A 15783-nucleotide genomic window follows, 5' to 3' on the forward strand; every position below is an offset into this window, starting at 1 on the left:
TAACAGTTTGTACTCTGCATCTTTAAAAATAAACATGTAAAACTGGAAAGATTTTGTAACCACGATTAAATATCCACTAACTTTAATTATTGTACAATTAAAATAATAATTGCAGGCTTTTTTGACTAATCAAATAAAAATGAACATTTAATTAAACATTTCATGAATGTTTCATATCAATCAGGAAATAAAAAACTCTTGAATTTTTATTGCAATATTTGCTTGTGTTACTGAGAGCTCTTTAAGTCATCAACAAATGTAACAAACTCATGTATTTACAGTACATTTGCCCTTGCTGGAACTGAAGGGTGCACAGGAAAAGAAAATGTTCTTTGGGATGTCTTAATAAAAATACATGCAAATAATTGGGAAAACAAGAACAGCAGCATATAACAGCAGAAAACTTCTAAAAGAAACCTAAATTGTTGCTGGCGGGTTTTTCCCCTAGTTAAATAGACAGGTGAAAATTCCCCTTTAGGAAAGTGCATGCATAGCATGCAAGGTTTTTGGAGGAAAGTTATTGTATGGGCTGGTTTCCAAAAATACTGTGGCTATAAAACATAATTAGATGGCAAGTATGTGAATAACAAAAGTTAAAATCCCTAAAAGTAATGAGATTCATTTGATAATTGTATGAATGCAAGACAAATATTGTCCTTTTAATTTGTTCTCTGACCACTGAGGATGCAGCTTCATGGACAACTTTCCAGTAGCACCTTGATCTAAGCAGTGACTGCTCTGAGGTTGCTGGATAATTTGCTAGATTATATTTCAGATGGATTAATCCCCCAACCCAGCTCACCAGGCAGCCACAGTAAACAAATGTGCTCATACAGGGAAAATATAAGAGAAAAGAAAGTAAATAAAGGTGAAAGGACAGGATTTCTACAGACATAAAAACCAGGTTCCTTTCCTTTTTTTTTTTTTTTTTTTAAATTATGGATGCTTAGATTCTTGTGCAGTCACATGATTTTTAGTGCTAAAAAGCACAGCAAAGGAACAAGACTTGCAATAGCATCACAAGTCAAGGTGGCACTGAATGGTTCAGTCTGCTCAGCTGACTCACTCTGAAAAAATGCAATTTAACTCCTAGAAAGACATCCCTGTTAATGCAGTCATATTGTAACCTGCCATATGGTTCAGATAATCAATTTGAAATGCGAAATGATAGATGAGAGCCCCATTTGTTACATCTTCCCTGGCAGATATGTGAAGAAAAAAACGGAACTCACCATTATTCACCAGGACATGGAGTGGACAACTCTTTGCTCTAAACCGCTGCACAAATTGCCGTATAGACTTCATGGAAGCCAAATCACAGTATAAAAACTCCACTAGGAAAGAGATGAAGATGAACAAAAACAGAGTTAAGTCAGTTACAATCATATTAAAATACACTTAAAGAAATCAACAAGGAGAATGTGATAATAACATCAGGAAAGTAAAGACTTTAAAAATAAACCAGGTTTTGAAAATTATAGTAAAGCTGGTCTCAGAAGGTTCCTTTTTTCTCCTTCCTTCCTAAATTTCTATTTTTAAACTATTGATTCTTCAGAGAACAAATATTAGGAATGCTGCTGCCAGGAGGTGAAGAAGGGTATCAAATGGAGCAAATATGTCCCAGTCCTACTGTTATTTTTACTGCTACCATGGAGGAAGAGGGGCTACAGCTCTTCAGCACTGAGATGATCAAGACATGGCAACTGGAAATCAGATGGGGAGTGGAGAAGCCACATCGGGCATCACAATGTCTCCCTGTGTTTCTGATGCCAATACACTGCCCTATGTTTTTTTTCAGATTATCTGCCAAGTGTCTGTCATCTGAACAGTGATGGAGTCTGACAACGTATCATAAAACAAAGCTTTACTGAGGCAGTAGGAAAGATGGTCACTGGCATGCCCATACGGTGACTCATTCGATCACTGATAGCAAACACGGCATCACAAGCAATACCATGGCTCTGGTGGACATCCAGGGACACTTGGTGTCTGGGTCACCTGGCAGCAACACCCAGTCACATAAATGCCTTTTGAATGTGAGTAAGAGTCGTACCATCCCTTGTCTCCAGCAATGGCAGTGTGATTTGAGAGGATCATACCTCGCATGGATACTGGGGAAGACATCCTGCCCACAGTGCCGCTCTTGGTCAAGGGGCAGCGTGACAGGGGGCAGGGGGTCAGCAGTCTGCCTATGCCAGCAACATTGGTCAAGCAGCACAGTGTCAATGTCTCAAAAATATATCTAACACCAGTATGTTTTTATTTCCAAGAAAACATGTCTTCAACAAAAGCACCCTTTGTCCAAAGTATTAGTCAGCCATTGCCCTTTACTAGAGCACTACAAAAGTAACTAATTAAAATTAAAAAATATTACTTAAATGCCCCAATAACTTTAAATCCATCAGGTCTGAAAATTCTCCTCCTGTTGCAGTTGTTCAGCTTTCACGCTCTGACTCACAGCTCTGCTTCATCAGTTGCCTTGCTCTGCATGACAGCCACAACCAGAGTTATGAAGCAAAACCAAGCAGTGTCCCTCCACAAAGCAGCAGCTATCCCCACAAAAACTATCCACATTCTTTAGAAACTTTGCAAAGGGGTGTGGAGGGGTGTGGTGGGTTGACCCTGGCTGGACGCCAGGTGCCCACCAAAGCTGCTGCATCGCTCCCCTCCTCAGCTGGGCAGGGGGGAGAAAATGGAACACACGTCTGGTGGGTCGAGGTAAGGACAGGGAGATAGATGGCCCAGCAATTACCGTCAGGGGCAAAACACACTTGACTTGGGGAAATTAGTTTAATTCATTGCCATTCAAATCAGAGTAGGATAGTACAAAATAAAACCAAATCTTAAAACACCTTCCCCCCAGCCCTCCTTACTTCCCGGGCTCAACTTTGCTCCCGATTTCTCTACCTCCTTCCCCCCAGTAGTTCATGGGGACGGGGAATGGGGCTACGGTTAGTCCATCAGATGCCGTCTCTGCCAGCTCCTTCCTCCTGAGGGCAGGAGCTCCTCACCCTCTGCCCTGCTCCAGCCTGGGGTCCCTCCCACAGGAGACAGTTCCCCATTAACTTCTCTAGCATGAGTCCTTCCCACAGGCTGCGGTTCTTCACAGACCGCTCCATCATGGGTCCCCCATGGGGTCACAGGCCCGGCCAGCAAACCTGCCCCAGTCCTGGCTCCTCTCTCCATGGGGCTGCAGGCCCTTCCAGGAGCTGCTCCAGCACAGGCTGCCCATGGGGTCACAGTGTCCTTTAGGCACATCTCCATCCTCCAGCTTGGGGTCCCCCACAGGCTGCAGGTGGACATCTGCTCCCCCGTTCACCCCCATGGGCTGGGGGCACAGCCTGCCCCACCGGGGGCTTCACCATGCACTACAGGGGAATCTCTGCTGTGGTGCCTGGAGCCCCCCCTGCCCCTCCTGCACTGGCCTGGGGGGCTGCAGGGCTGTTCCTCTCACATCATCTCACTCCCTTCTTTGGCTGCAATTTTGTTGGGCAGATTTTTGTCCCCTTGTTAAATACACCATCCCAGAGGTGCTACCACCATCACTGATGGGCTTGGCCTTGGCCAGCAGCGGGTCCATCTCAGAGCCGACATGGGGGAAGCTTCTAGCAGCTTCTCACAGAAGCCACCCCTGTACCCCCACCCCGCTACCAAAGCCTTGCCACACAAACCCAATATAAGGGCGAAAAGAAAGAAAATTGTGACCTCATCCACCTGTTTTAGCCTTTTAGAAAGTATACATATTTCATGCCAGGCTTTTGGTCTGTTTAAGCATCAGCTATTTAAGCAAGAAAATGTGAATCTCTAGCGCAGATGTTATTCTCTCGTCTAGCTTGCTACATATCATGGTGGGGCTCCAAGTTAGCTAGATGTTGTCAGCTCCACCCCAGCTAGACCCAGTACACTATAGCTTTGAGGTGGATTTGCCCGAACTTCTTCCATAAAGTGAATTTTCCAAGAAAGACCAAAAGGTTTTTCAATGTGGGAAAGCCAGACAGTACTGAGCAACCTCCAGTGACTAAGTCCAGCAGCAAAAAAGGTGAAGGCTATGCAAAGCATGGTCCCCTTGTTCAGTGTCCTTGCTGGGTGAGTCCTTAGTCTCTGGCTTGATTTCCCAAGCTGTAGCAACCTCTGCACAGATGCCTGGTCCCCAGGATGGCTTTAGCCATCACAGTGAGGACTGGAGCTCCAGATCTTCACTGTGTTTCCTCTCTTCCCTCCACCCTCCCACTCTGCAGCCTGAGGGCTGCTCCCCTGTGCTCCTCAGGAAGGCACAGCCACCCCTTCCTCGCACACGGTTTCCCCTACCTCTTCTTATGAAAGAAACAGCCTTTAAAAGAAGGAGAAATTAGACACACAGTTCTTCACACAGGCTAAAGAAATCCTTTCTGACAAGAACATTAAACTGTTGGGTGAACAGGCTCCTACACAGACTGCAGTGAGACCTTTCCTCTTACTTTTTTCCCTGGTCCATCAGTGATGTTCACCAAACTACTTCATCCTGTCACAGCTGAGGCCGTGAGCCATAATGCCTCTTTATAGTATGTCTGTACAATAAGAATTTCAGAAGGCCTGCAGGCACAACAGCAAGATAAGTAGCAAGAGACCATCACGTCTGTTATTAAAATCCTTTACAGGAGAATAGTTCCTTTAGTTCCCTTCAGTTTTACAGTATGGGGCTTTAATAATCCTTATATATTTTTGCACCTAGACAGTATTAGCCCTCTGAAATTGACTTAGTGGCCTATTCAGTTTTTAAAAAAAAACCACAAAAGAATGCTTAGAATCCAGTTTTAAGAGGGTGCAAATGTATTTTTTTCGGAATGGCTGTAAAGTCATACCATTTCAACAACACTGACCCATGAATAACACTGGACAATTTCTTGAGCTCCTTACAGACCTTTAGGAGGTCTGCAATTTTGTTTAATTTTGCTGATGTCCTGCATCCAGAGGTGGTAAGGAAATGAACAGTTATTAACTCCTGTAAAAGAAGAGAGCTGTTCAGGTCATTCCTCTTGTGGCCCTGCAGCTATATAAAACCACATGAATGGCACTGTAATTACTCAGATATGCAAAATCTGGTAATACTAACTTATTAGTAACTAGCACAACAACGAATGAAGTAAAGACTTAGGTGAAGCTTTATGCTGACTCTGCTGTTGCTCTACTTCTCCAGGCAACTCATCAAGGACAGAGATTAGGGAAAGCATCATCAGCTTCATAGAAGGCAGCCACGCACAGTGGCAATGGAAGATTCCCTTTTAATACAAAATATTCATCTTGGCACAAAGGGCATTGGACTTTCATTAGCTGCAGTATTTTGTGGCACAGTGCAGGGTCCAACCACTTCTTCACCACCAGTACGAACTGCGGCAGCTTTACTGACTCTCCTGGATTTTGCTAACACCACTGCATTACAAGAAAAGCAGGCCCCTGAGAACGTTCACTAAACTGAATTTTAATCTCTCCCCTCATCTGACCTTGAAATTGTCCTTTTCTGCATTGCCAACAGCAAAGGTGGTTAGAGAACCAGTATGCCAAGGCGAATGCTTTTCAGCCCAGCCAGTGCACTATTATTTGTCCTTGGAATTAACTTTTTGTTACATGCATCTGATTTCCCCTCCCTTAATTTTTTAGTTTTTCAGAGCTAATTCCGTCCTTCATTATGACTGTACCATGCCCAGACTAATGGCATAGTAGACTAAGGCTATCATTACCATGCTTATTTACTTGCTTACTTGGAAAGCGTGTCATCATATTAGTATTTGTACAGCATTTGCCATCCGAAGATCAGAACATGCTTTGGAAAGAAAAACAAACAAACAAATCAACACCCAAAGTTTTCTTTTTGCTCACAAGGCAGAAACATTAATGGCCAGAGTCCTTGTTCATGCTTATTCGTGCATGGCAGCTCTTTGCCAGGGAGGCAGTTTAACTGGTGTGAGTGCTGCACCAACCAAGGTACTGCTCCACTCAAGAAAGAGTGCCAAAACACGGCTCCCACTCATGTGCTGACTCGGTGGCAGTGCTCTGAACAGAAACTGAGTTTCTTCATTGTCCCATGGTCCGAGCACTTAATTTTTTTTTTAAATCAGTGTACCAAAGAATTACACAGTTGCTAAGGACAATTGTTAGTTTCTAAAATATTTTGAAATACACACAAATATACTAAGCACGTCAATTTTTAAAATGTCTTAATTAATATAGACCAGTGTTTAATAATGTGAGCAAATGGCCAAACCTGAACCTGAAATAACAATGTGACTTGAACCACTTTTTAGAAATAATGTTGGCAAAAGAAGATCTGCAATAACAGCAAGCAAACCGAAACATGCCAAAACTAATATTTAGATATGTTACTTCCTGTCTTTTTGATTTGTCCGCCAGTATACTTTAAATTATTCAAGTACCTAATAATTGACAATAGTGGTCATTCTACTTTTGAGTTTAATAATATAATAGGCTTTCAAAAATAACTGGTGCCTTTGGTTTTCTGTATGCTATTGAGAACAAAAATGGGGAATAGAATCTACATACAGAATATCTGCAGCTAATGCTACTGAAATATTCTAATTTCTGACTCTATCCCATTTTATCTCTTCTTCTTCTACACTACTTCTTGCTTTCAGGTACTTCTATAATGACAGACATGCTCACATTTCTTTCTTCTACTATATGTGTCCCTTGTTCTTTTCTAAATAACCTTTCCAAAGAAAGCAAGTGAATACATTACTGTCAGACACTGGCTAAAATTGTCACTCTTAAAAATATCTTACTATTTACTATTATTGTAACTTGATGACTCTGTTGTCAGAAAGTTATTAGCTAATAAAATATAAAAGGAGCATAATTTCCCAAAAGAGAGAGAGAGTTACTTATGCCATTATCCATATATGAATAGATATGTATATGATGGTGCTACAATTGCTGCTTTGCCTAATTGCTTTCTTTCATGCGACTATCTACCCGGTGCTGCGCCTTCTCAGCAACAGAGAAGTTGGTACAATGTTTTCTGGCTGCTCCTCAAGAAGGCCACATGAATCACAGAAAGCTATGCTAGCTGACTGCACAGGACACCACCAAGCACCTGCACTGTTCAGTGCCTGTTCCTGCACTGTGCACCCTCTGCTCACTTGGTCATGGTAACCAAAGTCAGAGGACCTGAAGGACAGGCATTTGGTGGCTCCTGGAGAGCTTTCTGACACCATGAGCCCCATGGGAGCCAGGAGAAGGCCCAGTGTCAGGAGAGCCTGACAGAGCCCCTGAGTGTTCACGTTCCCCTGAGTTTCCCACTTGGGGTCAACTTTCCCATTTCTGTCCATCTGCTTCTTCATATTATTAGCACACCTTTCTTTTTAACACCTAGAGTTCCTCTCCTTTGCTTTCCATGCCAGCACAGTTGCCCCTGGTTGCACATTTCTTCTATATCTGTATCACAGGGCATAAAAAGCATGAAATAGGAATTTTGTTCTACTATGGAAGGAAAATTCAGAAGCAAAAGGAATGGTCAGATATTGCAGTGAATGAGCGGGGAATGTAACTTTTGAGATATTCAGTGATCAGCTGAACACAAGAAAATGCAATGTTTGGGCTCCTGCAAAGGCTATGTCACTTAGGTTTGATTTAGATCAGATTAAGATGAGATGGAGGCCACCTACCAACTACCACTCTTTCTGCATTCAACTCTAAATTGTCATCTAGCAATTATTACGGACAGCTACAGGTCCACTTCAGCAGAAATCGTAAGTCAGTCAGCTTTCTTCTATTATTTAGTGCCAAAGCAGGTTTCCATCATGCTTTCACTGTCTTTGTGTTAAAAACACAAGCAGGGGGTCCATTCCATTCTAGGGAAAGGTGCAACTCTGCCCAGCATGGCAGGGAGCTGAGAGCTCATAGCTCCTCATGGTGGAAAGAGGACTACAGAAAGGATCGCTTTGACTGTTCCTGCTTGCCACCCATCTGTCCAGTGTCTGAAGACACCAGCAGGAAGAGTTACTCCTCCAGCAAGGCACAAGGAATGGTTCCTAGACAAGATAATATGAAGTGGTGCTCAGTAGTCACATACTCGTGCCCAAAAACATGTGCCAAAGCTCCACACAAGGTGCATTGTTCTCTGACTGCCGTATCTCCACAGGGGGCACTGAGGAATTTGGCCTTTCATCTGTTACTCTGCCTCACAGAGTTGTACTTTGGCATCTGCACAGCAGCACAGAGAAACATTGTCCTGCTCATGAAAGAACTGAGTATGCTTCTGAGCACCTGGAGAGTGCAACGGAGCTGCTGTTTACCAGAAAGCACTCTTAATGAGGCAAATACTTACCATCTGATAGATGCTGCATTGCAGAGCTAGAGAAGCTCTGTTAGCAAGGTGGCAGGTGGAAATGAAGTGGAGCAAACTCCAGGAGATAAAAAGCATGAACTGGGAGGAGGAGAAGGCATAAAACAGTCTGACAGGAGCCTCCTTCCCTTTTGTCACTGCACTGTCCTTGCTGACACAAAGAAACAGTGGCTTTGGCTGGTCCAGTCTTCAGAGACAAGCTTGGTATCTCCTTTCTCCTGTGGTGAAACTTCTCTCTCCCCGAAGTACGGTGCCCCAGAATCAACTCATTTTTTTCAGCAAGGTTTGCTCATCTGCTTACACATCTTCCAGCCAAAATAAAAGCCGTTCTCAATTAAAACACGGCTGCCAAGGGAGGGGAACAAACTTCTGGCCAGCTGGAAATTCCAGCCAGCTGAGCTCAAAACTGTGGCCGCTATAATGACAACACTGAGTGGAAAATGCAAAAGTGGTTCTAGGCTGCTAAACCAAACCTGTTGTTTACCACTCTGCCTACTGGGTGTGTGTGGAAGCACACAAGCCCCCATCTACAGAACGTAACTTCTGTTAACAGAAATTTCTTCCTACATTGTCCAAGACTAACACAAGGGCTGTGGTGCAAGTTCTGTGCAGACGTGCATGATTACAGAACACTGCATGCTATTCAGGATGCTTCTAGGAAAACAAAAACAAACAAAATCCTACAGGTAAATAAGGTGTGTACCAGCCAAGCACAAGTTGAGCATAATGAGACAGTCATCACAAATGCAGCAAGCACAGTATCTCCTGTTTATGCCATGCTCCTGCCCTTGTGCACTTGATGACCTCTCTGACTTCTATACCACAAACACTCCAGAATCTTCCCCATTCTGCATCAGCAGCTGATATTCACAGGAATCAAATATTAAATTGATTAATGCACAGAAAATCCTATTTGCAATTGTACTTACGACACTGGTTGACCCTTAATTTCAGCCGTGGTTATAGTGACAATTTGCAGAACATTGGCTCCTAATCCTTCAAACTTTTAAGTACGTGACTGTGAACTAAAATGCTGACTGTTACGTGTTGAGCATCTTACAGGTTCTATCCTGTACTATCCTCTGTCCTTTATTAGTCTGAATAATGTTGTGGCGCTTTTTCAGATCACTGATCATTCATAGACTATTAATAGAAATAATAAACTATGGCTAACTCCAGCACAGATTTACTGTTCAAGCTGATGCTTGCGATATGCCATTGAAGAAAAAGACAGATGGAACACATCCATCTGGCAAAGTGCGTGAGCGCAGTGCCACAGATCAAAATAGTGAGCATATTTAAAGACATACGGTTTGGGTATGATCATTAAAAGATACACTCACAACTTTAGTTAGCCTAGTTTGTCTACAGCCTTCCAGCAGGCAAGAAAGAGCACTGAAATTCAGCTGCTTCTTCTCTGAGTCATCCATTCGAGTGCCACTAACTTTAAAGGCAGTTTAAAGAGATTAGCTTCCTGTGCCTAATGATAGGCTTTGTGAACAGCCTCTGTGTGTCATCCTCCAGCCTATTCAGTCAAAAAAGAGCTCTGCATGGGTGTTCACGACATAAACAGAAATCCACATTGGGCCAATAGTAGCAATTCATGCTTTGTTTTCTTCCTCAGCATGGTTTGAACATTGTTGCTCAAAGAGCTATTGTAAAAAAAAAAAAAAAAGGCATTTCATGGTGCTATTTCTTAACCATGTAGCTTTAACATACTGTACTAAGACAAATGGGGAAAAATGTCTTCAGCTTTCTGAGAGATGCTTTCTCTCTCAGAGGTTGGAGAGTAAAATAAAAAAGGAATTTGTTCTCAGGATCTGAGCAATCTTGCTTAACTTCTTTCAGCTTCCACAAGAGAAGTGTGTGGTCTAGTCCAGTGATCCTTTAATTTGCTGAATTCGACAAACACCCAGTAGCTCTTGTGTATTGGTTAATCAAAATAAGCAAAACTCCGGGGTAAGAACAGTGTTTCAGTTCCATCACAACCAGCAGCTCCCCTTAGTGCCAAAATATCAGCTCATCACAGGAAAGCCCCCTGAACAGCTTCACAGATCGTTTTGCCAAAGCAGTGGGATGTAACAGCAGTAGAATAAGGAGGTAGCACATTTAAAGCAACAGAAATGCCCATGCACGACTCTGCTAATTGCACCACCAGGCAGGATGTTATTTAAAGATGCTACCATTTTCGCACAGTTCCTACAGACATAGCGTGCTCTGGGTTTTCCAAACATGCAAGCAGTACTTTGCTGTATAATATTTGACATTTTCTGTTCAGCAGGGACAGGGCCTGTAAAAGAAATAATCTGCTATCAACTTGTCAGAAGAGTAACCTTAGGAGGTGGTGGCAGCAGGACAAGAGCAGTGGGATCCAATGCCAGCTCTCAGGGTGAGAAAGGTTATCTCAGTTTCCCGTGGATAAAATTTCCTCTAGATTATTGACTGGGGAGGCTTTATTATTTTAGAATGGCAAATACAATAATAGATACATACAAAATTTCATCATACACTTGCTGGAAATTAGATGTCATCTCCCTCCTCCTCCTCATGAGTTCAGGTGCTCATCACCCAGGTTTCTGACTGCAGAGAGACAAAGTCCTCTGATATCCTCCTTTGTTGCTATGGGAAGACTGTTTTTACCCCACTGAACAACTGTTTTGGGAACCCTCTCTGTCATCATTTCTAGTATCTATGGGTGTGCCTTTACATAGGCTGAAAGGAAATATGATTTTGGCTCTTCATAGGACCATTTAGAGCCCTGTGGAAAAATGGTGGGAGACTGACATGGCCACACCACTGGTTTCACTCTGGGGCTGATATCTGGGAAAAAAAAAAAAAAAAGCATTGCAGTGGAAATGCCTCTCATAATTCTTTTTGAGGATGGAGGAAGGCAGCCTTCATCCCACTCACAAATAAGTATGTTTTCTTCCTTCCACAGGGACCAGAAACAAGAGGACAATAGGACAATCCCAGGTAAATTCCCTTTGCCTCACGGGGACAGAAGAGCTCACAGTGAGCAAGTGAAGGTGCATCATTTGTGGACAGAATGGTTTAGAATACCCTCATTACTACTATTATTACCCTCGCTACGTCCCTTCCAACCCAAACAATTCTACGATTCTATATTCTTCTATATTTTCCTCCTGCTCCCTGGTGAACAGACTTTTATATTAAATTTCATTGCTATATTTTGTGAATTGCAGATATGTTTCTTTTTCTTCTTGGGTGACATTTACTCCTTATAGTGGCTTAGCTCAATACCGTGACTTAGATCTCATTTAAAACCTCAAAATATATGGCACATATGTGACACAGACATTACAGTGTCCTCCTATTAACACTTTCCATCAGGAATGAAACTCAAGTGAAGAGCTTTTTGGAAGTAATACAGAGTCAAGCTATTAAATAACATAGAAGTCAGCAAGGCTTTTACAAGACGACAAAAGGAAAATGTACTTCAGAGCAAGCTAGGAGCAGGAGTCTTCCGAGAAATGACACCGAGTCCTCAAGTGATTTAAACTGTTATAGTTCTGCAAAGTATATGGAGTCATCATTTGTTTCCAGTTTTTCAACTCTGGACTTGTACATTCCCAATGCATTTTGGGTTGCTAGCTTAAAAGATAAGATACCTACTCACTTGTATAATTTGATGATCAAGGACACATACATGCACATGAAAGAGTACCAGTGAGGACACAAAAAGGCCCAGAAATCTTTTGCTGGAAGCCTTCTTCTTCAGAATATTTTATCAGACATGTATCCTGAATAAAACATGCACCAGCACACCTCTTGAGCTGTTCCCCTCTTGACTTGCAGAATTTCTTTCCTATATGAGCAGCTTACTGTTCACAAGTAGATGTCATTTATTTACTCAAAAAAAATTTCTTCAAGCTAGCTAAACCCTATCAAATTCAATTTAGTTTCAAATAAGCAACCTTGCTTATATCTTTACACTCCTAAATCTTGCTTTCCCCAGCCTCCCTAATTTATTTACTTTTAATTGTGGAAGTCTACTTTCATCACCTTATAAAATAAGAAAACCAGAAGCCTTCCCAATGTATTCATCTTGGAGAGAGAATCAACATGAGTTTCAGTAAAGAAGAGGCTGTTCAGAAAGGCAGGCGTTCACTAAAACAGGGTTACCTTAATTACAGGCACTCCTAGATCCATAATATCTGCATAACAGACTTTTGTTTTAGTTGCTCCAATAATGAACCTTCAAATCCAATTAGCCTGCTTTTGGACTGAAATAGCTCAGTGCTGATGGTACCCCAGTTCTCACAGTGGCCCAGAACTGAGCTGGGCCACTTGGTCATCATTGGTGCAGGTCTGGCTTCTCCTGTCCTCTTATGGATGTAATTGCCTAGAGATGTGAACTGGCTTGTAACCTTCAATCTTCTAAATTTTACCCGCTATTACTGATTTTTTAAAATAGATCATCAAGATCTTCTGTGCTATTTTATGGCAAGTATCAAAGTCTTCAGTCAAAACTCAGAATGCAACCAGCATGTCCTAGTCTACTACGCAGGAGCTTCTTTCCATAAGCCAGTATCAAGTATATACTTGGAGATATGAAAAAAATCCCTTCCAGTAGGACTGTTTGTTAGTACACTGTCTAGATATTTCATACATGAAATCAGCTTTCAATTAATGGCTAGACTTTAATACCAGAGAATCATTATGTGATGGCAAAACAACTCTCCCATTGGCTACATTTCCTGAAAAGAGCATGCATTTTCTGAGTATAGCTGCTTACCATTTCAAAACCACTGAAATAAAAAACTCCAGTGTGAAGAAGTATGTTTGTAATAAGCTTTGGTATTACTGTGAAAACACCTCAGCAAATAATTCTGCTCCACACCCTCTGAGGTAACACAGAGAGGCTGATAATGTCTCTGCTTTGTAGTACTTCAAGGACAAAACCCTTGCAAAGTCAAAGGAAATAAAACAAAGAAGAAGGGAATAACATTTCCAAGCTCCCGGCAAGAATAACTTTGAGTTGTCCGGAATACAACATCTTTTGCTCCAGACATAAGAACTACCCAAAACACATACTTCTGCAAAGACTACCTTCCTTGTCACCAGAAGTTTCCTTTTTCCCCCCCATGTCAGTTCTAGCACCCATGAGGCAAGCTTGAAAAAATCAAATTTTTTCCCTCCTTTTCCTCTTTTTCTGGAGACAGTCTTTGCACCGATCAGCAAGTCACTCCTCCCCTGTGGCAGCAGAGGCAGCAGGGCCGTCTGAGGTGAGGGCAGCAGGAGCAGGCAGCCCGGGTGGAGGAGAGAGAGGCAAGAGCTGCTCCTTCCACCAGCAGTGCCGCCTTAGGGCCAGGTTAGTCACAGCTAACCTGTTTTCTGATCACACGGTGGGGTGGCTGCTCTCCCCTCACACCCCTGCCCCTCTTTGCTTCATTCACACAGGTTTGCTGGTGCAAGTGCTTCTCCTGGCTCATCCAACTTGTACCTAGGATGTTACCTGGGTTATGGTAAGGGAACATAAATAACCTTGGGTAGCAATGCCGTCATCCTTTCCCACTCCTCCAGGAATCAGGATGCATAGGATTACTTTTCCCTTTTCTCCAGATCTGACACTAGGCTGTTTCTCTTTCATGCTTAAGCAAGCTTAGGTCTGTAGAGGGCTTCTAAGATATGATTCATCTGACCTGTTTCACAAATCTAGTTTAAGATGAGATGAATCATGTCCTACAACTGTTCATTCCTCTCCACAGACTGCAAAGGGAGCTTGGGGACACTGACTCAGATTTAAACCTCTGCATTATAAACCTCAAAAACTAGGTGATTTGAATGGCAGTGTTCAGTTTCAACTAACAATGAACAAAAAGAATGACAGAAAAATCAGAGAACTGGGCATGCGTGCAGATGACCCAGTGTTATTCATCATACTCAAGATTAGGAAAAAAAGAGTGAGAACTTCCAGGAGGATCTGGCTAAAGGCTCACAGATGGGTGGGTAATACAAAGAAAATTCATGCTGGAAAAAGATAAGGACTCTTGCAGGGAGTGTTTAAATTCTTTCCGTACTGTGAATGCCTCTAAAATAACTGTGACTTCTCAACAGAAAAACTGAGATATCATTGCACACTAATTGACGAATACATCCTGAGAGTCATAGAAGGTAAAGGTAATTGTAGTGGTTGGGTTTGGGGTCACTATGTATGTACATGCACACAGCAGAGACTGAGCTTAAGCAAACTACAAGACATTATCATTTCTAAAATAACGACAGTATAAAAATGCATCCCAGGTAAGAACTGACAGTTTTGCTGCTGCTCTAGAAATCACATAGTTCTTGTAGCTACTAATCTGCTGCAGAGATCTTACTAGCTAGCAAAGTGATAAGAAAAAGAAGTGCAGAAGAATAAAATGCCAAGAATAGAACCAGAGTCTCTTGACTGCTGCTTCACAGGCTGCCCTGTATGCTAGATTCCACCTCCTTTCTCTTTTTACTTCTGTACAAATAGGTATTTCTTCTTATTTTTAGGAAAGTATTCATGTAAGAAAGGTTTTGGGTTTTTTCTTTCAGATGGATTAATCTTTAGGAAACTTTAGATCTCTCATACATACGCACAAAATCATTTTTGTTACTTTGCTATTCTTCTCTCACCTCCCTTGCTGGTCCTCCAGAACTTTTAACATAATCACTCTGATGCAGTGTCCCTATTCAGTGACGGTGCTTTAAAGCAACTATCTTTCATAGCGATTCCCTGCTAACACTGACCTGGAATTTCAGGCAATGTAATCCAGAGCCATTGAGCAAGGACCCACAGAGTTCATCTCTGTCACAATATTCAGTGCTTCAGGTATTTTCATTCTTCTTGAAATCAAACTGACTTTTGGACATCTGTGTAATTCTTACTCTTAGGAATATGCATTCTGTGTATTGTCCAGTATCAACTAATTCTGACAAGCATTTTCATTAGACAGTTTGTGGAAAATCTTCCTTTCATTAGCAAAAATATCCCTGGGAAGGCTATGTCTGGCTGGAAAGGGTATACTCTCATTTGGGAAGTATTTAGGAAAAAACAGATACTTCTAACAGCATAAACCCCCTTTTTTCAAGAAAAACAAACCAAAATATTTTTTTATAAAGGTACAGCTTGAGTAAGGTACCAGGTGAACAAAAAATGGATACTTAAGCCTTTCTTCTGTTCAAATACCTGGCTTGTGCATGACAGTGTTTGGCACTGCCCTTCACGCCAGCTCTAGAGAAAGAACTACCTGTACAGATAAGTCTTTGCATTCCTAGTCAGTCTTTGGACTTTCTGGAGAAACTTCATCAGCTAAACTAATTTTAGAAAAGTGTTGATGAGATATTCCTCCAGGTCTGAACTTCTCACATGCAGAAGGGGCGTAAGGTATGCAGCAATGCCTCAGTGATACTGCAGTGATGGCAGCCAAGCTTGCTGCATTGGTGAAAAGAGATGT

At 42.1% G+C, this 15783-nt stretch overlaps 1 protein-coding gene across 1 annotated transcript in view; it reads right to left on the minus strand.

Moving 5' to 3' along the window:
- DHRSX (dehydrogenase/reductase X-linked) overlaps positions 1-15783 on the minus strand; it is a 167926-nt gene that overhangs the window by 60810 nt on the left and 91333 nt on the right. The window contains exon 4 of the mRNA XM_037376342.1: positions 1233-1334. Coding sequence (XP_037232239.1) covers positions 1233-1334 — 102 coding nt within the window. The remainder of the gene's footprint in view (positions 1-1232; positions 1335-15783) is intronic.

Source organism: Falco rusticolus, chromosome 2 (genome assembly GCF_015220075.1).
Source record: "Falco rusticolus isolate bFalRus1 chromosome 2, bFalRus1.pri, whole genome shotgun sequence".
Taxonomy (NCBI): Eukaryota; Metazoa; Chordata; class Aves; order Falconiformes; family Falconidae; genus Falco; species Falco rusticolus.